General features: G+C 38.3%; 1 protein-coding gene across 1 annotated transcript in view; it reads right to left on the bottom strand.

The window, feature by feature from the left end:
* Positions 1 to 26,812, bottom strand: part of csmd3b (CUB and Sushi multiple domains 3b) — a 434,915-nt gene that overhangs the window by 146,152 nt on the left and 261,951 nt on the right. The window contains 2 exon segments of the mRNA XM_028460951.1: positions 11,258 to 11,379; positions 26,119 to 26,243. Of these exon segments, the coding sequence (XP_028316752.1) occupies positions 11,258 to 11,379; positions 26,119 to 26,243 (247 nt within the window).

Here is a 26,812-nt window from a genome sequence, read left to right as displayed (position 1 = left end):
GAGAACGTGCAGGGAGACAGGGAGACGTGATTGGTTAAAAAAAAAAAAAAAAAACAATTAGTTTTTTCATTGGACGAAGTTATTACAGATTTACAGCTGCTACTGATTTTCTTCATTCATTTTTCAGAGCACATAAGAACTTGATTTCTGTCAGGACATAAAGACAATTTCAACCAAGAACTTAAAAATTGTATCTACCCTAGTTTTAAGGAATAAGTAAAAAAAAAAAATATATATATATATATATATATTTTTTTTTTTTTTACTAATTCTTTAAATCTATATCCACAATTAATCAAGACAGAGAAACTAAAATGCAGACAAGAAAATCATGTAAAGAAGAAGTTATGTCGTGCCCATCCGACCATCTCCAAGGTTAACTGAGAACAAGAGCAGATGAATTAGCTTCAAAGGCTCAATCTGCCAAAACTAGATGAAGCCATAACATCAGAAAGCCATAGAACCCCATTAGCACTTAACCTGAGAGAAGGTGAGCAAGAAGAAAGGGGTGAGCAGAGGAAGAGAGGACAGAGGGATCTGAGCTTACATGGTGAGACCCTGCCCTGCTTTCCTCTCAGTGTGTGTGCAGCGCAGAGAGTGAGACGTTGTGTGTGTGTGTGTGTGTGTGTGTGTGTGTGTGTGGGTGTGTGAACACTTGTAATGAAGAAATGAAGATGGAATTGAAGCTGTGAAAATCGGATTTTCTCCCTCCAGTGCCCCCCCTCTGTGTTCCTGCCTTCCTCATAGTAATTTGATGGTTTTAGCCATGGCTCTTTAATGAAGGATCTGGGTATACTTAAGAGAGAGTACCTAGTAATGGAGAGAGGTTTAGAACCACATGTTGGGTCCTGGTTACAAACCATCTTGTTGGACACCTACTTTAAGTTATGTACCTACATTTTTTATTTTCATTTTTTTGCCAGGAAACTATACTAGTATTCTTTCATTATTATAAAAGCTTTCTTTTTTCTTCACAATAACTGAATGACTCCATATCCATTGATTGTATTTTTATAAATCTCTTCTACTATATTTTAGTGGTTTCGTGAATATTGTAATTCCAGTAAGTTCGTTTTGTCTTCTTTTTTGAAATATATGTCAAAGTTTATTCAGACAAGGTTTTTCAGATGTGTGTGTTTTAAAGCTCACCTCTGAAGAACTGAGTGAGCAGTTGCTTTCCCTTATTTCACTTTCTCTCCCTTTCCTTTATTTTCTTGCGTTTTTGACCTGGTTTTACTTTCTTGAGGAAAGACATGCTTTCCTGTCGCTGTCAATCTCCCTCTCCTTGTCACATCCACAGTTCAGACTACCTGCCACAGCTCAGCAGCACAAGCACATGCGGGTCGTACCATTTGCACTGTTTTAAAAGGGGTTGTAGCTAGGGCACTGATGCAGCATGAATAATAGTTTTTAGTGCAAAACTGTGCTTAATAACCAGCTTATTTTCACACAGGGCCCTTTTCATTCCAATATAAATAATCTAAAAACGTTAAAATGGCATTTTTGTACATATGTAAAACAGACCTCTGAGGTACCCTTTACGTAAGACGAACGTGCATCACGGCTTAAAGAATGGTGGAGAAACAGCCCCTCAGCCAGGTAAAGCCCCTCAGCCAGGTAAAGACAAATGCAGGACCGTCAATCAAATCTTGAAACAATAATTTTTCTCACAATGTCTATTTTTTTAATTCTACTATACTAGGTAGACATTTTGTCCTTACTCACTCATTCTCTCTCACTTGCACTTTTTTTTAGCCTAGAACAAACATGATGGAGTACCTCCATGAGGCCAAGGCATCCAGACCATAACCCTACGTCCTGACACGGGGAAATGACGATCAGCATGCATCTCAGGCCTTTGTCATCGTTGCTGGACAGGCTTTGGAACACTTCAGGCCATCAATGTCTGCTTCAAGGCATTGTTCTTTCAGACCTTAAATACCCAAAGCAGTGTGAACATGTGTGGGCATTACTGCAGAGTGCTGTCTATGAAATGCCAGGAGGGGAGTCCAAACTGGTAAAGTTTCTTCAAACTAGAATACTTGCTTGCAATTAGAGCTAATGGCCTCAAGGACAGCTTGTTCCTACCAGGCAAGAAGGCGTTTGAAAAATGGACACTAGGCTTGTTAAGACTGGGATACACTGTGCGACTTTTTGAATCATTGTACTCACCTCCAGCTCAAACTGTGCGACTCATGTGCAGAGCCCGAATGTGCGCAGCTCACAATGCATGTTCTCACACTGTACGGACCAGCGCTCTGACACGATCAGACTGCTCACACTGTACGTCCATCAATCAATCCATCGGGGTCTTGTTTCCGGAAATGCGATGTACAAATTAGAAGTAGTACTCTGAAGCGTCGCCATTAAAAGAGACAAAGAAGAAGAATCCAGAGGCGGAGAGACACTCACAGATCTCAGCAAAAAGAGCTTTAAAAAAGAAAAATGGCGATGTGATGGATCAGGAACTAGCTGGACAGACGTCGCAGTACAGTCCGTCCTTACGACCATACGATTGTTGATCGGGAGCTGGTCGTGAGGTGTTTATCGCATCTCGTGACCCCATGTATACTAAACACAATCGAGCAGAGACTCGCACAATCCCAAAAATAGACGCACGAGTCGACAATCGGCTCAAAATGGGCCAAAAATCGCACATTGTATGCCTGCCTTTAACTGTTGTCAGTTGTTTTGCACTGAATGTTTTACTGACACTGATTTGCATTGTTCCAGTTCTTAACCTGAATGATAGAACATTTTTTTATTGTGGATATTTTGCCATAATACATTTCAAGGTGGTGCTTTGTTAAGATTCCAGTATTGTTTAAGTGTTTATTGCATAATATTTGCTTTGCATGACCAAATCTAGTATGTATTTTCTTATAGGTTTGTAGCTGAACAGTTTTATAGATATGGGTAGTCTATTGCATTTTATTTTCTTACAGATTGTACTTTAATGTGATAGAATTAATCTGGCATATTGGTTAATTAGACCAAGCATTAGATAGATTACTGAATAGGGATGTAACGATTAATAGGCAGTTAAAAATCGATTCATAGGTATCACGCTTCACATCGATGCTCTGAAATTGAATCGCAGTACTTTTTTTTTTTAAACAGCAGAGTTTATCCTTCTTGTCCAAAAGTGTAGGTGGTGGGCGGAATCTGCTACTACTTTCTTTCTGGCCGCCTTCTACTCTTAAAATGTTCATAAATTATTCCTTACCCCTTTAGCAGCAAAAGAATATCTGTAATATTAAGTGAATATTTGTAAGAGTCACGTTTTTCTATTAGCTCTGTCTGCTAGCTCATAGCATCTCTTCTTCACTGCTGGAAAAGCTGCATGCCAACCAACCACTGGGTTACCAGCGCCCTCTGCTGGTCCAAACAAATATCTGACGTAAATACAATGCACACTGTTTTGTTTTTTTGAAGTCCAATTGTTAAGGCACAAAATACATTTTCAGTTGCACTTTTAAAAAGAAAAAGAACTATTATGCAGTTTTGCATTGTTTACTATAGAACCAGAATTAAAATTAATAGGCTTCTTCTTCATTTGTATTATTCCTTTCTTTATTTCATTCAATATTTACTTTTAGTTAAATTGCATTGTTTTGAATAGTTTATCAAGGAATTCTTTTGACAATGAAAAATAAAAGGAAAATAGTACAGTATTTTCTATTTTTTCCCCCCAAAAAATAAAGGAATATTTTTCAGTCATGATTTGTATACAGTCCCTTTTTGTAAAATAAATCGTGAGAGAATCGTATCGTGAACCCAGTGTTGTGAATCGAATCGTATCGAGAGTTGAGTGAATCGTTACATCCCTATTACTGAACAAATAAATTTAGTTGAAACAACCCGGAATTGTAGTTAAATTGACCCAGCATTTGGGTAGAATAGTTAAATCATCTGTTGGGTTAAATGAACCAACCCATCTTGCTGGGTCAAAATAATTAATGCTGGGCTGGTCCTATAATGACCCAGGTTATAAAACAGCCCAAATTGGGTTGTTTCTAACCCAACTGTTTTTAGTGTCTATTAAAAAAAAAGAAACAAAGTGTGCAAAGGCCACAATAAGAATATGGCCAAACAAGATAAAAAATAAACCAGACATTGAAGAGCATAAAAAAGATATAAATGCAGAAGGCAGTCAACACTGGACCAGTAGGGACTGCTGGGGTATTTTAAATGTGTTGTGTGACTTCTCTCATCCTCTTATCAGTGCTAGACAGTTCCTTGTTTTGGGGTTGACAGTTGCTGGTTGCCCTCTCTCCTGCAGAGATCAGCTGATCACTCCCATTTCCACTGAGCTGCCCAGCATCTCCTCATCATTCACATAATCATAACTGCATTTCACTGCCAGCACTGCACATCATCAGCGATCCCATTCTGTTCCCCTCACTTTTTGTCTATTACCTGCTGCTTACTTGCCAGGTTCCCACTGTGCCTTTGTCACTGCCACCTGTCCAGGTCCAGCCTCGCTTTTGAACTGGTAATTACCTTTTAGCTCAATGGGATGCAGCTCTACATCTGCAGTGTTTTTTTTCCCTGTTTTTCCAACAATGTAAAGACAAACTGATGCTAACCATAACCTTACTGTCAGCTATAGACCTTAACTAAAGAAGGATATAGGTACTGAAAATCAACAGAACTAGATCAGTAATGGGCAATTGGCGGTCAGCAGGCACCATTCAGTCTAATATTGTGTGGTCCCTAAAGTAAATGCACAAAATGACCCCAAACAAGACAGAAAATGACAGAAAAATACACAAGATGACAATGAATATACACAAAATAACTAAGAATACACAAAAATGACTCCAAAACACAAAAAACGAAAGGAAAATGTACAGAATAACCACACAAACAAACAACATGATAACAAAAATGTACAAAACAAGAACAAAAACATAAAAAGCCTTTGTTCTTTCCTGTATTAAGATTGGTCATTATTCTAAATGCTGACATGGATGTTGATGTGGCCCTCGGATGAAATACAATCAATGTTTTTGTGGCCCCCGGGGGATAAAAGATGCATATCTCTGCACTAGATAATACGTCTATATTATATCAGTTTATGTGGCTCATTTTGAAATTATTGTTTACTGCCATGTTTTAGTTCACATTTTTGGTTTTAGATACGCTTCAGTAATCCAAAGCTCATTTATTTAAATTGAAACATTTCAATTTCTCAATAATAATATTCATTAAAAAAATAAAAAAAATAAACATAACACCCAAGGTTGAAAAAAATGTCTAATTTTTTTTCTTTTGAAACCTGTTATGTTCAACATTATATATATTTAAAAACCATGGTACTATTGACATTGATAAAGCATTTAGTTCTCGCTTCTTTATCTTTTTCTCCTAATTTGATTGAACTTCTGTATTTGTCAGGTTTGTTCAGATGTACAAATACATAGAAAATTATGGAAAACGGCTTGTGTAATTCAGTGTGGTGCTTGACTTATCAGATAAATACAGTGTGAAAAGGAACGAACACGGGGATGTGCAAGGCGGCGTGGCGTGAGTCACACCTAAGAGTGAGAATACGTGGTAACAGAGTGACACGATGTAATCTGGAGACTGAGAAAAGCTGTATTTTGTCTCAAGGTTTCCTTCACGTGGTCTTCATTTAGGACAGCCTCTGTTATAATTGTATCCAGACCTAACTCCATTCTAGAAGCGTCGAAACTCTTAGCGTACAGCCTACACACACAGACTGCTGAGTGCAGAACGGACATTAGCATCGTAGCCTTCACAGTCACATCCACGTTGTAGCCTTGAACAGGAAAGATACTGGTCCAGGACATTAATCATCAACTTCACGCATTGACACTGAGTTTGTAAGGTAATAGAACAGGAGAAATAGAATCAAAGGCAAACAACAAAGAGAGCTAAAGGGTAAGTGCAATTTTTTTCTTCAATGTACTGCTACTCTCCATTAAAAGGCTATGTACAGTAAGACAAATATTATTTGTATGTGTAGGAGCATACATGAGTGTACGTGCAGTATTATGCTGATGCAGGTGTTGCTATTGACAACAAAGCGGCCGGCAGGGAGACTGGGAGTTGAATTAGGACTTGTCACCAAACCCTGGGCAGTATGATGTGTCACACATCATGCCTTTTGTGAGAACAACCAATCACACTGTTGGTTCCTGATCTGCTTTGACCTCCAAAAAACATTTTATAATAATTAAAAGCATAAAAGAGCTTTGATCATTAGTGCTTACTAATCGATGTAGCCATAGCAACCCTGGCTTGACTTCAGGCCACTTCAAGCACAGATAAGAGCTTTTTTTTCCCATAAGGTGGTTGGCAAGCTAAAAGTCGCTAATCTTTTGTCAGTCAAATCCTTGTAGTGTAGCAAACAGATTGGCTTAGTATTATGAATTGTGCAACGCACTTCAATTGTGACAAGAAAACAACCGCTATACTATTCTGTTTGAAAATAGTGAAGTCTATTGAATTATTCATGTGATTTCAACACCAGCACTCGCCGGACAGTCTTTTCAGTTTCTGCCACAGCTTTGTGTCAGATGCTCATTTATACTCTCTTTAAGACAAGTGTCAAAACCCAAAATTTCATTTCAGAGCATGGAGGATGCCGCAAGACGTTTAATGTTAACCCTAACCACTAGGAACGAGTGTGTCATAGTGTATCACGTTTTTCCTGCAGTCTGTGCCTTGTCCTCGCCCACCGCTCTCTTTTCTGTTTCAGGTGTCTTGATGCTGGAGCTGGCGGTTCCTTATTGATAGCTCGCGGCTAAACTAGTCTGGGACACCCGGATGGACTGATCAACAATTCACAGCTCAACTAGTCTGGAACACTTGGATGGACTGATCATTGGTTCATGGCTCAACTAGTCTGGAACACTTGGATGGACTGATCATTGGTTCATGGCTCAACTAGTCTGGAACACTTGGATGGACTGATCATTGGTTCATGGCTCAACTAGTCTGGAACACTTGGAGGGACTGATCATTGGTTCATGGCTCAACTAGTCTGGAACACTTGGATGGACTGATCATTGGTTCATGGCTCAACTAGTCTCCGACACTCGGATGGACTACCCTTCTATCCTATTCTGTTTGCCCTTCTGTTCAGTAACCCAACCAATCGAAGCGGATGGCTGCCACCTCTGAACCTGGTTCCGCTGGAGATTTCTTCCTATAAAAAAGAGGGAGTTTTTCTTCCCACTGTCACTAAATGCTTGTTCATGTGGCTCTTGTTGGGTTCTTTCTTTCTTACTATAGACTATTTTTTTATTTTTATTTTTTTTGTGAAGCGCTTTGAGATTGCTTTATTGTAATTTGCGCAAAATATAAATAAAGTTGAATTGAAAATTGAATAGAATTGCACCCCTGTATATGGCATAATATAAACATACACTGATTTGTTTTTTTTTTCTAAAGATATCATAGAAAAACAAATGTTTTATCTACAAAAATAAAGCACAGTTTAGAACAGAAGATGTAATCTCAATAATATACATACAGTAAATGTCTTAGAGTGTGCCAAACTTAAAGTTTTGGTTTTATTCCAACAGATCACTGATTCTCAAACTGTGGTACTGCATACCACTAGTGTTAGGCGGGCTCCATCTAGTGGTACGCCAAATGAATTTTATTTGATTCATTATTTAAGTACAGTGTTTTATTTTTCAATATTTAAAACAGTGTTACTCTTCAAACTGTGTGTAAAGTTCCAGTGGCCAACAATGTTAAATATACTTGTTAGATAAAACCTCTGCATTGTTTTTAATGAATACTTAGGCCTACTATTAGTGTTGTTTTCAAGACCACACTATCCGAGACCAAGACTTGCCTGTGACCAGAATGCACGGAGACCAAGACAAGACCAAGACTTTCGGGAGCCGAGACCGAGTCAAGACCAAGATCGAGGCAAGCCGAGACCGAGACCAAGACCATAAACATTTTTTTTTTCAATTTAAAAAAATGTATAAATAAATAAAATTATGGCAAGGTTCAACAGTTAAATAACATTCTCTCTTTAATTTTAGTTTATTTTAAATACATTTGACGGACAAAAAAGGTGCCTGCAAAAAATTAACTAAAATATTAAAACTACTACTGCTACTGATAAATTCACAATTATTCTACATATTTGAAAACAAGATTTTTACGTCAGCAAGTGTTTAAAAGCATTTCTGCCAAGAAATAATGATTCTTGATTCTGATTCTTTGAGTTGTGCAGGTCAACAGGTCACAGATTTCACAAGATATTTTTTTAGTTTGAAAAAGCCTTTACACAGGTTATTTTTATTAATTCACTTAGTTGATACAGTTTAATTTGGTTGCTGTAATGTAACTAGAATATTCAATTAACAAAGGTTTCCAACTGTAACTGTAAAAGTGAAACTTTCTGAAATAAAACTACAAACAAGTTGGCATCAGTCTAAAAAACAAAGAGCTACAGGTAGATGTGAAACTAAATAAAACAAACTCAAACCCTGGAACAGTCATGTGACAAATCAATCAATAGTTCTTGTTGAGAATTATTATTATTCTGGATACAGTGGAAACAGAAACTATAAAAAATAATTATATTGTGAAGCTGTTTATATTGTGGGGAACATATTATATACATAAATGTAATTGGAGTCTAAAGCCACAAAAAAAACACCACTTTAAAAAGATAATAGACTAATATAAGACCTCTTTACAGTTATTTGACTCATTCTGTGCTAGTGCAACTCTGCGGCGATGACGCGCTGGTGACGACATAAACCAAGATGGCAGCGGCCCGGACTACAGCCGACATTATGTAATAAAGCCTTAAAAGACATGGGTATAATGAAAAGAGTGGATGGACAGAGGCATAAGCATGCAGACTTTCAAACGGACTTATTAAACACACACGGACCTCAGTAAACACGGTAAACGGAACAGGCGTCACCGCTCGGCTGGCACTAGGACCCAGAAGCAGAGTAAGTGCGTCCCCTATCCAGCATTCACAGGCTGTAATATCATCAGTTTATCATTTTACCAGTTGTTAGAGCTACTGTCTTTACCAGGGAGATAATATTTATTACTGGTAATTGTTTTCTGGAGTTTTACTGGGATTTTTACCGGTGATTAGTTCATATCTCCCTTGCGCTCCGCGGTCCAAACTGACATCGTAGCCACACACACGTATGAGTGTGTCACACACGTATGAGTGTGTCACACACGTATGAGTGTGTCACACACGTCACTCAGTCACATTAAGGAAGGTTGCGGTCATTATACGGGGTGGATTAAATAATGAATAAAGGATTGTTTTATCCCGTTCTTCTACGTGTTATTATCACATTATAAAAAAGTTTTAAAATAGCAGGAACGGTCTTGAGAGAAAATCCCGAGTCCGGGCAGCCCGAGTCCGAGACAAGACCGAGTCAAAATGGTTCAGAGTCCGAGACGAGACCGAGACCTTTAAAATTTGGTCTTGAGACCAATACCGCTCTCGACTACCACAACACTACCTACTATGCTACTGTATCGAAATGGTCATTTTGGTGGTACTTGGAGAAGTATTTTCTGAGTTGGTACTTGGTGAAAAATGTTTGAGAACCACTGCTTTAGATGATAAATGGGGGAATTTAGTAACATTTTACATATGTTTTGTCTGCTTGGACTTGGTGGATTATCCTTTTGACGAAACTGTCTTGTTGGGGGTGATTGGGGACAATTGGCTGCTTGGGCCACTGATGTGTGCAATCTGGTCTTGGATAGCTGTTCCCATTTACTCAGTACTATGTTTGAAACTTTGAGCCCATGATTCTCCGCTGAAAAAGACAGAAGCCCTCTTGAGGTAGAAGGGGGTCCTGAGCACAGGTGATTGAAGGGGGGGTATTTTGAGATAGGCAACAGGATTGGATGCAAAGTGGCAGTGATGCGAGCAGTGTATCGAGCTGCTGGAGTGAAGAGAGTTGAGTTTTCACACGCTCTCTGTTGTGCAAGAATCATGGATTAAGATCCTGACCGATACAGTGGGGCTGACCTTTAGTGACTAAATAAAGAATTTGGTGATGTGAAAAAAATGAGGGGGGGAGTAGAACTGCTATTATGTCATAATGAGGAGAACAGAGAATCTGGCTAATGATGCCTCCTTGAAATCTAGCAATGCACACAATATGTCCATAGCTACGCTGGAATTGGAAAGACACTCAAGCCCTCATTATGTTGGACAGGCTGAGAGTTAGTAACACATGTAAACACACCAAAGGAGTATTTACTGTCTGGTGACTACTACTGGTTGTCATCCAATTACCTCCAGATAAATTCAAACAAAACTCGCTCCTGATAAAAAGATCCCTCTGATTAAAAACACACTTGGTGATCTGCGCTCGTCTGTGAAAACCAGCCTCAGAAACTTTGGGGTTGTGTTTGATCAAGCGATGTCTTTGGAGGGACACTGTCGTCAACTGACTGAAATATCTCTAAAGTGAGGCATTTGTTATCAAAATCCGATCTCAAACTGGTCATCCACGCGTTTATGTCATCTCGCATTGACTATTGTAATTCTGTTTTCACTTGTTTTAACAAGTCAACCCTAAACAGACTCCAGACCGCACAAAATGCTGCTGCCAGACTTTTGATCGGTGCTTCCAGAACATCCCACATTACCCCCATTCTTTCTACTCTGCACTAGCTTTGTCAAGTTTGGCATCGAGTATAAAATCTTAGTTCTGACTTTCCGAGCGTTACATGGCCAGGCCCCTCAATATATCTCGGACTTGTTGTGCCCCTACACTTGAGGGCGCAGCCTTTGGTCTTCAGGCAAGGGTCTCCTAAAGAGCCCAAAAACTAAATTTAAAACCAGAGGAGACCTGGCGTTCCAGGCTGTGGCCCTCAGATTCTAAAATAACCTGCACCAGTCTCTCCAGAAACTCAACTATGTGGACAGGAAATGTTTATCTCCTGACATGTTTCGACTGTCAACAGCCAGTATAGTATGTTACGTTGAGGTTTTGTTTATTCCTTGTCTGAATAAACAAGACCTCAACTTAACATACTCTTCAAAAAGAAGACAAAAGGAATCTTGCTTCAACTATTACACGGAAGTCAAGTGAAACTTCAAAGGAACCATCAAAGGCAGAACTCCTCTGACAAAGACTGGCAGTGGAAAGTCAAAACATGTCAAGAGATAAACATTTCCTGAAAAACCCTGTCTGAATAAACAAAACCGAGCCTTAACAATGTATCTGAAGTTTACCTGAAAACTCGGATGGAAAAGGTTGAAGTTTACCTTGTTGGGATTTGATGCCGTAATGATCCACACACACTGTGCGTTGCTCTCGTATTGAATTGGGAAGTTCGGAGATGTGAAAGTTCCTGATGGCCCCTGCAGATTACTGCCACAAGTCTTCACTGTGAATACAAAACAAAGTTAATGTTAGTGTTATTACAGGCCACTGCAGGGTCGCCAGTCTTATTGGCAACGGCAATGTTACTGTTAAGTCACAAGCACGACTCCAGAGTGAAATTACCCTTTATAACTACACCATTATGAATCATGCGTCAGAGATTAAAAACAAAAAAACAAAAACCCAAAAACAAAGGCAATTGTTGTTCGGAGTATTGGTTCAGTAGGAATCCATTTTATGTGACACTACTACAGTCTTTAGAAGGAGAAAAGGAAGAAGAAGAGAAACAGGAAAAAGGGTATATATTCTATATATTGTGAGCATTCATCAGTACTTATTGGGAAGCAGCCAGTTAAAAGATAGATATAATTCAACGCAATGTTAACATGTCCAAATTTTGTTTTCTGTAGTAACCTGTAATAATTAGATTTCTTAATATCAAAAAACAAACTCAATATTTGTAAGTTTAAAGCTGCTGGAGATGACGGTTTTTTTGTTTTGTTGTTTTTTCATCAGATAAATCCATAGTGTATATCCTCATACATCAATAAATTGAAGATAATTTGCTTGGCAAAAAGATGTAAAAGGTTAAAATTGTCGCTTTGTGAGATATGGAGTCCCATAGACGGATTTCTTGTGTTTCTTTGCCAGACAAGGAGGACTGGGATTTGCTTGATACCATTTTTGTTCCAGTTTGTTCCTGGTACTCATCATGATATTACTTCACTCTGCAAGATGATCAATTTTGGGTGGATTGAGATTGTTGGTTGTAAGCCATGAAATAAACATCTGCCATTGTTTTGGCGCAACTTCCAGTCTGTGAAAACATCATAAATGTGTTGGGGAGTCACTTTGGTGGAGTTTTGGGGCAAATGCAAAAAATCTCGGTAAGAATGACGTGAAAACACTTCTATGCATCTGTCAACGGAACTCTACATTTTTTTTTAGCAAATTTTTTTTCAATGTATTGATCTATGAGGCCTAGATTATGTCTGTATCATGTTGAAAATTGCCTTTTCCAACAGCGTTAAGTTCTTTTAACAGTAAAAAATGTTCCGAAATCTTCTACAACTGCACACTCACTGACACCAGGCTTAAAGTCAGCGGGGTGTTAAAAACGACAAATGCTAAGTGTTCGATAAACCAACTAAGCCTGTGTTAGGCTTTGTGCTCTCACTGGGTGTGATAGAGAACCTGCTTGTCTGTCCTTGGGTCGTCCTGTTAGAGTTGGGAGGTAATTTTCTGGTTGGTTTGAAGCAGCGTTTGTTCCTTAATTAGTTTGTTCAGTGGCAGGCAGCAAGAATGCGTACAGTTAACACGCACAGGCACAGACATACAAAAAACAAAACCACACCAGAAGGAATGTTTATATCACAAGCGGTACAAAAAAAGTAATAATGAATTGAATACAGGCTGACTCATTTATGGACACGCACTGCACAGGATTGAGACAATTAACTATATATTGCTAAAGGACAGATTAAAATGGCATACATCCTCAGCAAATACAAAACCAAGACGTATGTGTGTTTTCAAGCCTTGCTGCTCACATAATCACATTCATCGTTGCTGCTGGCAGACATGTAGAGTACTGATGTATCCCGCTTAAGTAGAAGTACTGTTACTTGATTGAAATTGTACTCAAGTACAAGTCATTCATAAAATAATGAAGTACACGTAAAAAGTAGCTCAATGAAATAATACTCAGAGTAAAAGTTACTAGCTACTTTCACCACCCATGCTTATTTTTGGTAATAAATTGCCTTATATACAGTAAACATCTGATGTATAAACAAAAAGAAAGAGATAAAATCTTGCACAATTGAAATGTATTTTATTTTCCACAAATACATCTGTATAAATTAAATGGTTTGTCAAAATGTACAATTCTTTTTAAAATAAAATAATACCAATGAATTCAATTCAAAATGAAAAAAAAAAAATTCTCAGGCTCCAAGTATAGCTAACTTTATGAACTCTAAAATAGTGCCATGCCAAATGTGACATGTGGATAACAACATAATAGGTAGAAACCACAACTCTTACCTTAATACAGTCAACTCTTCCCCACCCCTTCCATTGTCCTACCCTGACTCTTTCTTCCCTGTTCCATTCCCCCTCCACAAGGTGTAACACTGCCCTTCTTTTTTTATATTCTCCTTTTAATAAAGTGTTTCTTACCCTTCCTTACGGAGGGCTGTAATGGTCACAATTAGTACCTAAGTATAAGTAAAATGACTGTTTTAGAAATGTACTAAATATATACCCATAAAAGCAACTCAATTTACAGTAACGTGAGTACTTGTAATCCATTACTTTTACCTCAGTGGACAGAGTGAGGGTAAGGGACAAATAAAAAAAATCATTCCAATGTTTGTGTGTGTATTTTCTTGATGTGTGTGTGTGTGTTTAATGGAGTGCATCCATGAGGAGCTGTAAGAGAGTACCAGAACAAGTATAAACTCCCTCAGAGACAACTTCATATTGTTCTTGTCCATCTGCACCAGTTTTCTGTCTCTCTCTCTCTCTGCCTGAGCTCCCTCTGACTGCACACTGTTGATTCTTGCTTATCTCATTCTTTGTTCATCTTAGGATGACCTTCTCTGTGTTCAACTGACTGCAGTTAAGAAACAGATAGAAAAGGGGTGATAAAATGTGTGGGCACACGAGCAACATGTGGGACAAAAATGTATTTATTTATTTTTAAAAAATGAGTAACACTTTATTTGAAGTTTTATACATAAGGCTGATATTATGCTGTCATCAGTAGGGGTGAGGATTGGCAAGGATGCTGCAATACAATATGTATCACGATACATGGGTCACGATACGATATTATTGCGATATATCGGAATATTCTACCCAGTTAATATTAAAATTAAACATAGAAATGAAAAATCAAGTTGCTGTAAATGTTCATCAGAAGATGTTGATCATTCAAAGGACAAATTGAGTCAAAACTATAAATTATTAGTGTTTTTGCACATGTTCACTGAAAAAAACTAAATGCTGTGTTAAACACTATCATCATAAAATAAAGTGCATCAAGTAACCATTGCAACACATTGAAAGCATTGTAACCGCCACTGAAATATTGCACAAATACACAAAAATATTGATTTATTATAAAAAAATAAAAATGTAAAATTGGCACCCAAAAAAATCACGATATATCGTGAAATCAATTGTTTTCACACCTCGAGTCATTGTCGTTCATTAAATGATGACACCTTTGGAGCTATGTTGGTATTTTTTGGGTTAGGTGGAGTAATCTAGTGGGGTTAGGTACACTGTAAACCTGAACGTTTAAACAAATTAAATAGATTAAGTAGTTTATACTCAAAGTTATAGAAAAAGTTGCACTAACTTAATTATGTCAAGTTGGTGAAACATGTTCTTCCTTTTTAAGCAACTTTAACTAATAATTTTTGAGTAAATGAAACTATATTTAAGTACTGTAAGCATAGCTTAAAAAAAACAACTTCAACTTCATATAATTGAGTAATTCCATGCTGAGAATGATAGAGTTCTGTTATTTCTGTTGTTTGAAATAGGGATTATTTAACAAATAAACTTAACTTAATTCATATAGCACTTTAATTTAACTGTTACCAAAAATTACAAGTAGCCAATTTTCCAAACTTTTCATTTCTGGAAAAATGTTTTCAGCTGCTTTTGAGCTGCTCAACTTAAAAAAAATTGAGGCAATCAATTGCCTCAATTTTTTTGAGTTTTGGTAACTTATTCGGATTTACAGTGTAGGGTTAGGGGTTAGGGTATAGGGCAGGGGTCTGCAACCTGCGGCTCTGGAGCCTCATGTGGCTCTTTGAGTCCTTTGCCATGGCTCCATATAGCTTTAAAAAAATACTGAAATAAAGAGTTATTTTCTTACAGAGGCTATTAATGATTAATGACAAATAAAATCATGATATAACAATTTGTTAACTTAAAAATAAATCACGTTGTGCACCATCCTACTTCATCTCCTGCAACATCTACAGACCATCAACTTTCCTGCACCTGTATTATTTTATATAATTTTAACTGTATAGAATTTAATACACTGTATTGTATACATTGAGGCGGTATTTTTCCGGCTCCAGGAGGACTTTATTGGGGTGAGATGAGATTAAATGGCTCCTTTGAGAGTAAAGGTTGCAGACCCCTGGTATAGGGGTTAAGGTTAGTGGATGGGGTCAGGGGATAGGGGTTATGGTAATGAAGGGTTAGGGTAACAAACAACACTTAATGACAGCCTTCATGACACCTTATTAACGCTAATGTCAGGTGTCATGTCATAATAATGACATCGCAATGTCAGCTTTTATGTATAAAACTTCAAGTAAATGGTTACCAAAAAAGTGTGATGCTAAAAATATTGATTCGTCAAGAGCATCATACATGCCAGAGTGTAGTTGTAACCAATATTAACACATATCTCAATAATAGAATTGTACAATTACGTTACCGGGGCGCAACGTGAGCAACACAATCTCCCTTTGATTGCACCTGCTTGTGGGTGGGCACATTAGGCTGGAAGTGATAATTAAGTGCGTGTTAGAAGCAGAAAAAAAAGAAGAAGACAAGCCCAAGATTATGAGTGAGTCAGACAAGGGGAAATTAATAAATACCGCAGCTTTTGAGACAGGTCAGTTTTTCAGAAAAGATAGCGTAAATGGCTGTGACAGGAAGGCGTCATAATGAGAAGTGCTGGTGGTTATATAGATTTTAGCGACTCACCTTAAAAGCACAAATGACTAATATACAAATTAAAAGTTACTATATAAGTTTTGTCAGTAGCTCGTTGAAAAATGTGATCATTTATTTAAAGCTGTTTGTGACCATCTGGCAAATGTAAATTAAATGTTCTTCGTTTTACTAAATAGGTTTTTGATCTATTCTTTCTGCCTCTCTTTTGGCTCTTTAGCTGCTAAATAGCCTGATATCCTCATCAAATACTCACTGAACAGTTTAAGGAAGTTCTTACCAGGTGGAGAAATAATTCAACAAACTATGAAGGGTCTAGAACCACATACTGTATTCTCAAAAGGCACATAGACAAAAAAGAAATAAGAAATAAAAACAGAAAGGTATGACAATTAGGCTTGCTTATGAAGAAATATGATTATTGGAAAGACAGGGTCAAATTAGCCTGCTTAACTACATTAATCAAATATCACATTTTAATCTGTACATGTATTTTATCCAAAAGTTGTTCTCATCCACTACTGATGCCAGTATGGCCAAAGTCATATTTCTGGTGTTTTTTTTTTTTTTTTTATAGATAGAAAGTTGCTGACATAACAATGGCAGTGTTGATATTTATTGTGGCTTTGCATGGAAACACCGAAAATCGGAGTGAAGCCATAACACAGGTAGAAAACCAGAATAAACATGACATGTGAATAGGTCTTGTCTGGTAAAGAAACACAAAAAATCAGGGTGAGAATGAAGTCAAAACACTTCTTAAAGCTGATATCTGGAGTTTCTGAGAATCTATGTTTAAGTATAATTCTTTTGAAATGAAATGAAAAAACACCGAACTAGTCTTTTACTATGGTCTACTGCCGGTGGTCATTCATATACATTAATGTATATAAGTCCCGCCTTCGTCCTATAGACCCCTATACAAATGGATACGAATAAGCTTCGACTTCCTGTTTTTGAGACTGTCAATCAAAGTTGATGCGGAACTGTGAACGGAAACAAGGCCACGCGTCACAACAGCAAACATGTAAATATGATTTTGGCTCTTACCTGACCCATAAACCTATATCAATGTGACACGATGCAACCTTATTATGTTTCGCGATGCGCGCACAGAAAAGTAGAGGCGTGGCTGCTGGTAGATTGGGAAAGGCAGTGGGAGGAAGTGAGGCTGTTTAGGGCGGGACATCGAGACGTTTCTCAGAAACTCCGGATATCAGCTTTAAAATAACCCTTTTCCATTCTTCTACGGGTATTTAAATCCCACAATGCAATGCAAAAAATCCTTTCAAGTCACTTGACCATTTGTCAGCCACTTATTTGTTATTGGTGAAGACAAAAACAAACTTCCTGATGGCAATTTCTACCTTAGACTCCTCCCTATCAGAGGATTTCAAAGAACACATTTTGGATGACATCGCCCTGTGGTTCCCAAACCTTTTTAGCCATTTTACAAAAAATGTAACCCCTATTAAAAAAGGTCAAAATTGTGATTCCTATTCTTCAAAACAGTAATAATATAGTTGTTTGAGCGCAAATAATTAATTTTCCAACTATTTTTCATGCTCAATGACCCCGCCCATCCTGCCACGATATCACGCCCCCCCTCTAGGGGCGGGCTCACCCGTTAACCACTGACATAGCATACGTTACATTTTTAAAAATGTGAGTTAAGCAGCTATACGTTTAGAATCAACAAGGAGAGCAGATTTTATACAGTATGTGACATATAGTTTTCCTCTTTAGATTCTGATTTTAGGCATTCCTTCAGGTGTCTCCTTCACCGGTTGTCATTCTCACTTCGTATCAAAAACAATGTCTTGGGATTTGTATCAAAATTAAAGAATGCTGCAGTCAGGGCCCACATTGCCAGAGTCTCTACTCACACATCAGTGCTCCTGCGTGACTTTAAAGTTTTGTTTTATGACTTCAAAACATGGCCAACGTGCTCCACAAGCACTAGTAACACTGCTGGAAGACTGCTGAGAGATGAAAATCCTTTTCAGCCAACAAACTGTTGGAATTCCCATGAGCTTCGTTCAGTGTGATCTGCTTTAACCACAAGGCTTGCAGTATAACTGCTCCCCTCCCAGCAGGACAAGCTTTGTGGTTAGTAAACTGTCCTTCCAGCAGAGGCTCAGCTTCAATCATCCACAAAGTAATATCTGCTGAAGCATACTAAGGACACTTAACCCTTCCCGTCTCCTGATTATCTGCGTGACCCTGTACCCCTGGCTGGAAGCATGGAAGCAACTTGGGAGGTAAATAAATCAAATTCCATGAAATCTTGAGAGGATGGGATTAATCTAGGGGTCCTTGGGTTTTACTTTACACCAGGGGTATACAAACTCAGTTCTGGAGGGCAACAATTCAGCATTTTTTAGATGTTGCCCATTCTCCAACAAACCCGAGTTATTGTTTATCTGGTTTTATTCAGGGCTGAATGATAACACCAGCGCCCGATTTATCAGTTTTGGAGCAGTTAAAATCAGCAGGAATGCAGTTTTTTCTTACACTGACTCAAACCCCCGTGGTACATTTTCCATGTTATTCTTCATTAGCCGTGCAAAGGGGTGGAACATTTCCGGACAGGGATTTGCTTGATGCTATTTTTGTTGGAGTTTGTTCCTTGTATTTATCATGATATCACCTCACTAAGCGAGACATTCAATTTCCATGTAAACGCCAAAATAAATATCCGCCAATGTTTTGCCTCAACTCTCAGTCTGTGAAAACACCGGAAATGTGTTGGCAAGTCACTTTGACAGAGTGTTTAGAGCAAACACAAGATATAGTAAAAATGAAGTAAAAACACTCCTATGCACCCGTCTATTGGACTCCACATTACACAATGCAATGCGCAAAACTTCTCTGAAAATGTTCATTTCATCTTTTTTCAAGCAAATTATCTTCTATTTATTTATCTATAGTATGAGGCCTTAACTATGTATATATTTAATGACATAAATACATATGTCTCCATGCAGTTATTCCAATTTTGGGAATATGAACAAAATAAAATAAACTTTTCGTGGGAATTATTTATTGAAATTGACCAACAATTGGATCAAATATTTCCAAGATTCCTTAAGTTCCCATGGAAATTTACTGTGAATTTTCTGCCCCTCTGCAACACTAACCTTCATTTTCATATTGCTTTTATTTGTATGTCCTCATAATGATTGAGGGTTATTTGATTTTGTGCTACGATTAGATTTCCTGAAGCTTGTAAACCAAACAACTAACCACTAATCTGTCTCGATAATCATGCTATAATTAACATGTCAGAAGCGTGTCGTCAAGGAAACGCTCGTGAAAAATGTAATTAATTTCAAAAGAACAGAACATAGGGTTGAAGGTGAATATTGTATTTAAATGTATCTCAACATTATCTATAACCTCATTTAACGTGGAAGTTTAAATATTTAATGTTAGATTTTTTTTGTCTATGTTTATATTGGACAGTAGATAAGGGTTTTAAGACATATTAATATTAAAAAGTTCCTGCAGCGTAGTTGAACAAGCTACACAGGAGACAAGAGAAACTGACCAATGGACATTGAGAATGAGTGATGATGTCATTAAACTGGCTCACAGTGTTTTAGTGTCCCCTCTTTATGGTTACAGATTTGATGTGTATGCACACACACCGATGGACACACACAGGCATTCTGGGCACAGTTCATCTCACCTCCTTTCATTCCATATTCCCCCAAAAAACCAACATATGTGCATATGCACTTGTGTATCTGGCTGACATATAGCACACTTTGTTGACACACAGTGTTGAAGCAGATCAACTGAGGTCCCCTGGAGTTCGCTTATACACACACACACAGAAACACACACACACACACACAGTTGGCTCGACTGCACTGCCATCTGTCCATTTATCAAGGTGCCACATGGGCTGAATCTCTCTTTTTCTCACTCACACCATTTAAGTGTTATAAGAGTGGACAAAGGGCCGCTACAGTGTGATCGTCTTTTATCGGTTTTTTTCTTTCTTTCTTTCTTTTTTTAGGTGAATACTGACAATTCTGCCTCACAACACTCCTTTTGTCGTTAACTCCTCTATGATCACTTGTAATTCTTAATGGGTGATTTGACGCAACACTAAATATCAGGGACACATCTTACACTAAATTCCATCTATAGTTAGTGGTTTTTAAGTGTTTTGACAGCAACTCTGCTGGCTTGATGCTTCCTGACATATTGCCTTTCTCTTGGTGTTATTCATGAGTTTCCACTTCGACTATTGGCTGGTTGGATGTAAAGGTCAAATCTGTGCTGTGTTTAGCCAGACACTGGCTTATTACTCTCATTCCTCTTTTGTTCCAACATGAAGAAAAAAATAAATAAAAAAATCAACACAAGGCTAAATGAGGACACGGTGCTTCATGAAATGAACCGAACTCATGACACATTAAGATTTAGTTTTTTGGTGTCAACATGAAGCTTGTGTAAGGGGTAACTAATGCTTTGGGTTAAAAAGGCATTCATGTGTGTATATGTCTTTGTATACATATGCAGCTTCTATGTTTGTGGTTATACTTTTGTGACCAATATTTATATTGAAAATAATTAAAAAAAAAAAACAGGAGAACCTTTGGCCCAAATATCCTCTGTCAGTTATTCTGATTTATCTGGATCAATGATCAAGATCATTGTACCATGATCATTTATAGGGCTCTAATTCTCCCATGCGCATAGTCCAAATAGCCACGCAGTGGTGCTGTTTTTGGCGGCGCGCTATTCTCTCCCTGTACTTAAGTCAGTCGCTGCGCATCTTCATCCCAGTTACGCACTGTGGGTGGAGCAGCCCTGAAATGTAGGTGTTTCCATTCAAATCTGCCATTGCGCGCCATTGCGCGCATTCTCTTCTGCCTAAGTCCTTTTCCTCTTACGTGCTTCTAACACTGGAATAAGTGCAGCGCCCCGATTATATTACACTAGCTCAGCTGCTGCTGCATGATTAATTCAAACTCTGACAGACGCAGACTTCTGTCCACGTTGGCCACAGTGATTCAACTATTTTCATACTATGTCCAACGTAAAGTCACAGTTTGATCCACTACAGAGTGAAACAAGCTGTCACATGCGGATGAGGATGGACCAGAAACTGTTCCTACATGTTTTTATTGAGGCTCAGCTCAGGTCGCTTTAAACTATTTATATTTAAAACTGCGAATTATGGAAGCCAATAGTTCTGTTTCACTGCAAACATCCCTCTGTATTAAAGCAGGACGCTCTGCCGCCGGATTATTTCCTCATATCTCCAGTGCATTTGACTCGGTCACGCTTTACAGTGATGATGATGATGATGCCATTTTAGATTATGATGAAATGCACTAATCCGGGTTCAATCCTAATGAAACTGTGGGGTAATTGGGGAACCAACCTGATGTAACCGAGACAAATTACATAAAGATCGGTCAATTACTAACCGAGATATGAATTTTTTAGTTAGAGAGAAAGAGGATTTTTGTTTTTTTAAACTGATCCAGAATCTGTATATTAATCCCGATCTCCTCCAAGTTTAATTGAATCAAAGATATAACCAAGTTCTATATTTGGTTAAAACATTGGGTAACACTTTACTTGAAGTTTTATACTTAAAGCTGACATTACGCTGACAATATCTGTCATTAGCATGAATAAGGTGGATTCAGATGGATTCCACCGTGGAACTTTAAAAGGAGTGGATAGTTTGTGTCACAGGAAATGGCCACACTAATGGATTAATGATTAAATGACCAGGAACAGTAGAGCTGGCAGTCATGTTATGGCTAGCCCGTCTGAAAACATCTTTTATCTCATTCGGCCACTTCTGAATGAACAGCCTGTCAAGGTTTGTTTCTCTCCAAACTCTCCAAGGATGGATGTTGATTTTACGCTCTGACCTCTCCCTTACTTTCCACGTACACCTGGACCCGGCTCTACCAACAGTCATCTCTACGGCAACGCATTTGAAATACAGTTAGCAGCAGAGTCTGAGTCAACAGGCTTATCTCAACGAACACTTTCATTCCTCCTACATCACTACATACCCTGTCTTTGTCACTGTCTCCTCTGGCTCCAACCCCTCCTCCTTCCCAGTGGTTGGTCAGTAGTAGGCGCACCGTAAGGGCAGCGCCATACTTTGGCTGACCTGCGAACTACCCATCCTAAAAACCAATTTCCTGTGCTAACGTGCTGTTGTATTAAATTGAATGTTGTGTTTGTTGGTTCTTGTCGCAATGTTGCTGAAGAGTTTTTTCATGATCCCAAACTCTGCCCATGTCTACAATGGGCCTAGTTTGGTTTTACCCGTTGTTGTCATCCCATTTCTCATATAAACAAGGGGCGCCGCCCTTGTGGCAAACCGCAGTTCTCCCACTCCTGTGCTCCCATGTTATAAATGTTATGTTTTACTGTCTTTTCATGTATTATTGGACGGGATGAAACTGAAATGTTGCGTTGCTCTGTTGCTTTGTAACATGTGCAATGACAAATAAACATCATCATCATCATCATGAAGGCTTTAATTAAGTGTTGTTTGCTAAATTATGACAGCTTTGGAGCTATGTTGGCATTTTTTGGGTTAGGTGGAGGGATCTAATGGGGTTAGGTAGGGTTAGGGATTAGAGTAACAAAGGGTTGGGGTAAGGGGTTAGGGGTTGGGGTAACGAACGACACTTACTGACAGCCTTCATGACACCTTATTGATGCTAATGACAAGAGTCATGCCATAATAATGAGAGCGTAATGTCAGCCTTATGTATAAAACTTCTAGTAAAGTGTATTGGTAAAATTCGTCAAACAGGTTTTGACGTAATCCTGCTAAAGAAAAAAAAAACCTCAGTTGAAAATATAACAAGGTTTCGAATAAACTAAACTCCACGTTTCTTTTTATGTCATTCATTTGTTGGGAAGCTATTTAACACTCATATTGCCCTTACTTTTAAACATGAATGTCTTATTTCCATAACCAACGTGTGCTGTGAAAACTTCAATGATGAAAACAACAGCAACAGTGTAAGGTGTAAACTTGTGCAGGTGTTTTACATTCAGAAAAGCTTTTGAGCAGCGATGCACATCTGCTGCTTTGAAGCTAAAGTGACTTTGAGAAAATGTTTCCCTTTGCCCACTTAGTTTCCTTGCAAATACCTCTACTGGCTGATGATATTTCTCAGTGATAGAAGCCATCCTCGTCCCTCATTCAGGGCTTCAAACAACAACATGAGTGACTTTCAATGTCACCCGCATTTCTTTGGGGAACCTTAGACTATAAAAGTGAGGCGGTGAATGCAAGGCTTCATTGGCTTAATGTGAATCGCTATATGTAAATGATGATTGTGCGGTCTGTATTTAGTGATGATGAATCCCAGTTGGCTATTCACATCTATAATGAGCCAATCAAAAGCTATCTGTACTATGATATCTTTGGTAATGAGTTTGATGATAATAAAAAAAAAAAAAAAAAGTTGATTGGCAGAACTATTGCAGAGATAAAGTGGCACCCAGATGCCTTTGGACCAAAAGGTGTCTCACACTTTTTATTTTACTTTTGGGTTTAAAACTAACTAACTTTCTCCCCACACTAACAAACAAACACAAACACACACATCAGAGCAAGGATGCAAGAAAGTCTAGTGAATATTGTTTTATTTGTTAAAGAATGTGCCTTCGGTCACAATCTGAGGCCGACTGAAGGAAGACATGACAAATGACTTTGGCATTTAACATGACAGATACCCTTTTTCTCTGTGTGTGTGTGTGTGAGAGAGTGTGTGTTTTAGAAACACAGTGAAAAATGTCAGGAATTAGTAAATTATTCAGAGCTACCCATGCTCCCATGTATACAGGAATTTTCTCACACACTCAAATGACCTCATATGACCTATAAATTAAAGCCTGGTGCACATAATGAAAAGGTTGTTTTTTGTCCTGATTTTACCCCATCGTGACTAAGGACAACCAACACAAGATTATATTATGTTTTATAAGATTATCTTGTGGTCTGAGATGGGACGGGGCCGACAATAGAAAATATTAAACCTGTTCAATATTTACAACCTTAAATCCATGCGTGTGTGATAAAAAGTAGATGACTCCTAACTCATGACCCACTGATGTGATGACGTGGAACGGAAAGTAGCCAATCAAAAAGCAAGCTGACAGAGAAACAAGTAATGCTGCATTAAAGGCAACTTGGAACTCGACCTTTCCGTATTCAAAATTCCAGTCGTCGAGTTCAGCAGCACCACCTCGAAATATCTCAAACATGGATGACCGATGTAATATTAGATTTTTTTCCCCCTATACCAAGTATGTGCTCCTGGTTGTGTTCAAAATGGCGTACTACTCATACTAAGTCTGACGTCAAAATTAGTATTTAGTGCGTTCACATTATAGTATGCAAGCAATACCCGGATTTATACTATATCGGGACATTCTTTTAAGTATGCACACGAGTCATCAATTGCCCCATGATGTATTGCTAGCAGAATGTAAAATCGTCCTGGGACTAACTTCAAGCTAAAAATCAAACATCTCGTTTTCAAAACAAAAGCATCTCCTCTTGTCTTTCATTTGTTTTTAACGCTTTTGGCAATGGTGGATCTCCGAAAATCTCAGAAATGTCAGAATGAAATGTGTTTCTGTGAGTTTTATGGATCAAATGACCACATGTTGATATTCTACTTGGTCACTTTCTCGCTTAAAATGTTTTCAGAACTTTCAAAGATGGCTAATAAACAGAGATATTTAGACTCAGTGTGCTTCCGTTTTTTGTTATAGGTTTGAAATGCATCTTGGGAAACTCGGACGTATACTTCAGTGGGAACAGTCATCATCCTGATCCTCCTAACCATACTGATATAGACAGCATATACTCATTGAATTTGTAGTGTATAGTACGGAGTGTGACATTTCGAACACAGCCATTCTGTGTGTGTTGTGCTGTGTTGAGATTATCGGATCACAACTGTTCTATGTTGGATTTTTTAATCTTCGTGTTTGGGGTGTTTAACAGATAAAATATGTCTTCAGACTGAATAAATCTCGATGTGTACCCCCCTTGAAATTGATGCTATTGGCAGCATAGTAGCATTGTTGTTCACTGGGTTTGACTTGTAGATAATTCAGATTCAGATTCAGAATACTTTATTCATCCCCGAGGGGCAAATCAGTTTCAGTTACATCCCGTCCAAAAAAAAAGGCAATCACATATAACATGGGAGTACAAAAGAGGGAGTACTGTAGGTCGCTACAAAGGCAGCGCCCCGTATCTTACATGAGAAATGGAAAACAGGAGGTAAGAAAAGGGGGAAAAAGGCAGGTCCCAAACTATGCTCCTTTAGTGAGGAGCACAGTGTGGGAATAGGAAAAAAACTCCTCGGCAGGGCAGATAAGGGGCAAGAGGGAGTGAGAGAAAAAGCGTCTGCCTTCGTTGAGAGCAAGAAGAGGAGACATGGGAACCTTTTTGACTGTGTTTGCATGATATACTGCATTTGTGTGGGTTATACCAGGCATTTCAGTGTACATGTCTAATTAGAGCCACTAAATTAGCGAGGACTAAATGGGTGTTAGCTCTGCAACAGACTGGTGTCATGGCGTTGTTATTTTATGCTAAACTGAATAACTGTGATTAAATAGGAAATGTGTTTGCAGCTACATGCTAATGCTTGGCAATGTCAGGTCCTGAACTATCTCTCCAACTCCTCCCATTAACAAAGCCGACAGCAAATACATGCCAGATGCTCCATGCAAACTTTGGAATGATTTGTGTTGTGTCTAATCTCTTCATCAATAAAGGCTTAAAGCAGAACAGATACTTGTCCACTAGCATCTCAGTCCTGCTTAACACAAACACTAACGCTGAGGAGGGAGCCGTGGCAACCTGCTGCTAATATTCAAGGTCATGTGTCCTTGAGCATTTTCTAACCGTTACATCTGTCATGATAGCTCGTTCAGCAGTCCGTGTCCGTGACGGATTGGAGGATGTCAGTTATTTATGTGCTTGTGGGGAACCGTGTTTACAGGCATTTCTTACCTTTGCAGACTGGTCTGTGGTCACTCCAGGCGGCAAAGACTTCTGCAACTCTCTGACAGCTGATTGTTTTACTGCCCTGGAGCACATAGTCCTCTCCACATGTGAAATGCACCTCGCTCCCAATGCTATGCACAAACACATGAGCACACAATGGATAAAAATTCAAGAATTCGAGTCTGAAAGTCTGCTGTAAAACAAAACAAAAAATAATTAGCAGCGTGCACCAGCAATAATATTGTCAATACATATTTAGTGTCATTGTTCTGGTTGGCAATACTCTTTCTACCTGACTAAAAACAAGCAAAGATTAAATGAGAACAAAGGGAGAATGAGTAAAGCAAATACTTAAATCCATGACATTTACAGAAAAAAATAGATATTTTGAAAAAAAGGCTTTCTATAGACAAAAATGTATTCATTTTGTTCATTTGTTGGTTATTTTTTTACAATAAATAAATTGTGGCCACTAATTAGCTATGATATGCGCACAAAACATTAATTTGTGACCAGTAAATAAGGAAATAAGTGCAACGTGTGCACAAAAGTCATACCCCCTGCTGGTAAATAAACCTGTTTCTTAATATTCTGTTATATGCCTCTTGGTAATAAGTATGTCGCTAATTCCCAACCTATAATACAAAATGAATTAATACCATCTCTGTCCATTGTGTAGCTTTAGCCTCTCTACTGCCTC

Source organism: Gouania willdenowi, chromosome 11 (assembly GCF_900634775.1).
Source record: "Gouania willdenowi chromosome 11, fGouWil2.1, whole genome shotgun sequence".
NCBI classification, from domain to species: Eukaryota; Metazoa; Chordata; class Actinopteri; order Blenniiformes; family Gobiesocidae; genus Gouania; species Gouania willdenowi.
The sequence above is the reverse complement of the archived record's forward strand: the minus strand, read 5'-3'. Positions and strand labels throughout refer to the sequence as shown.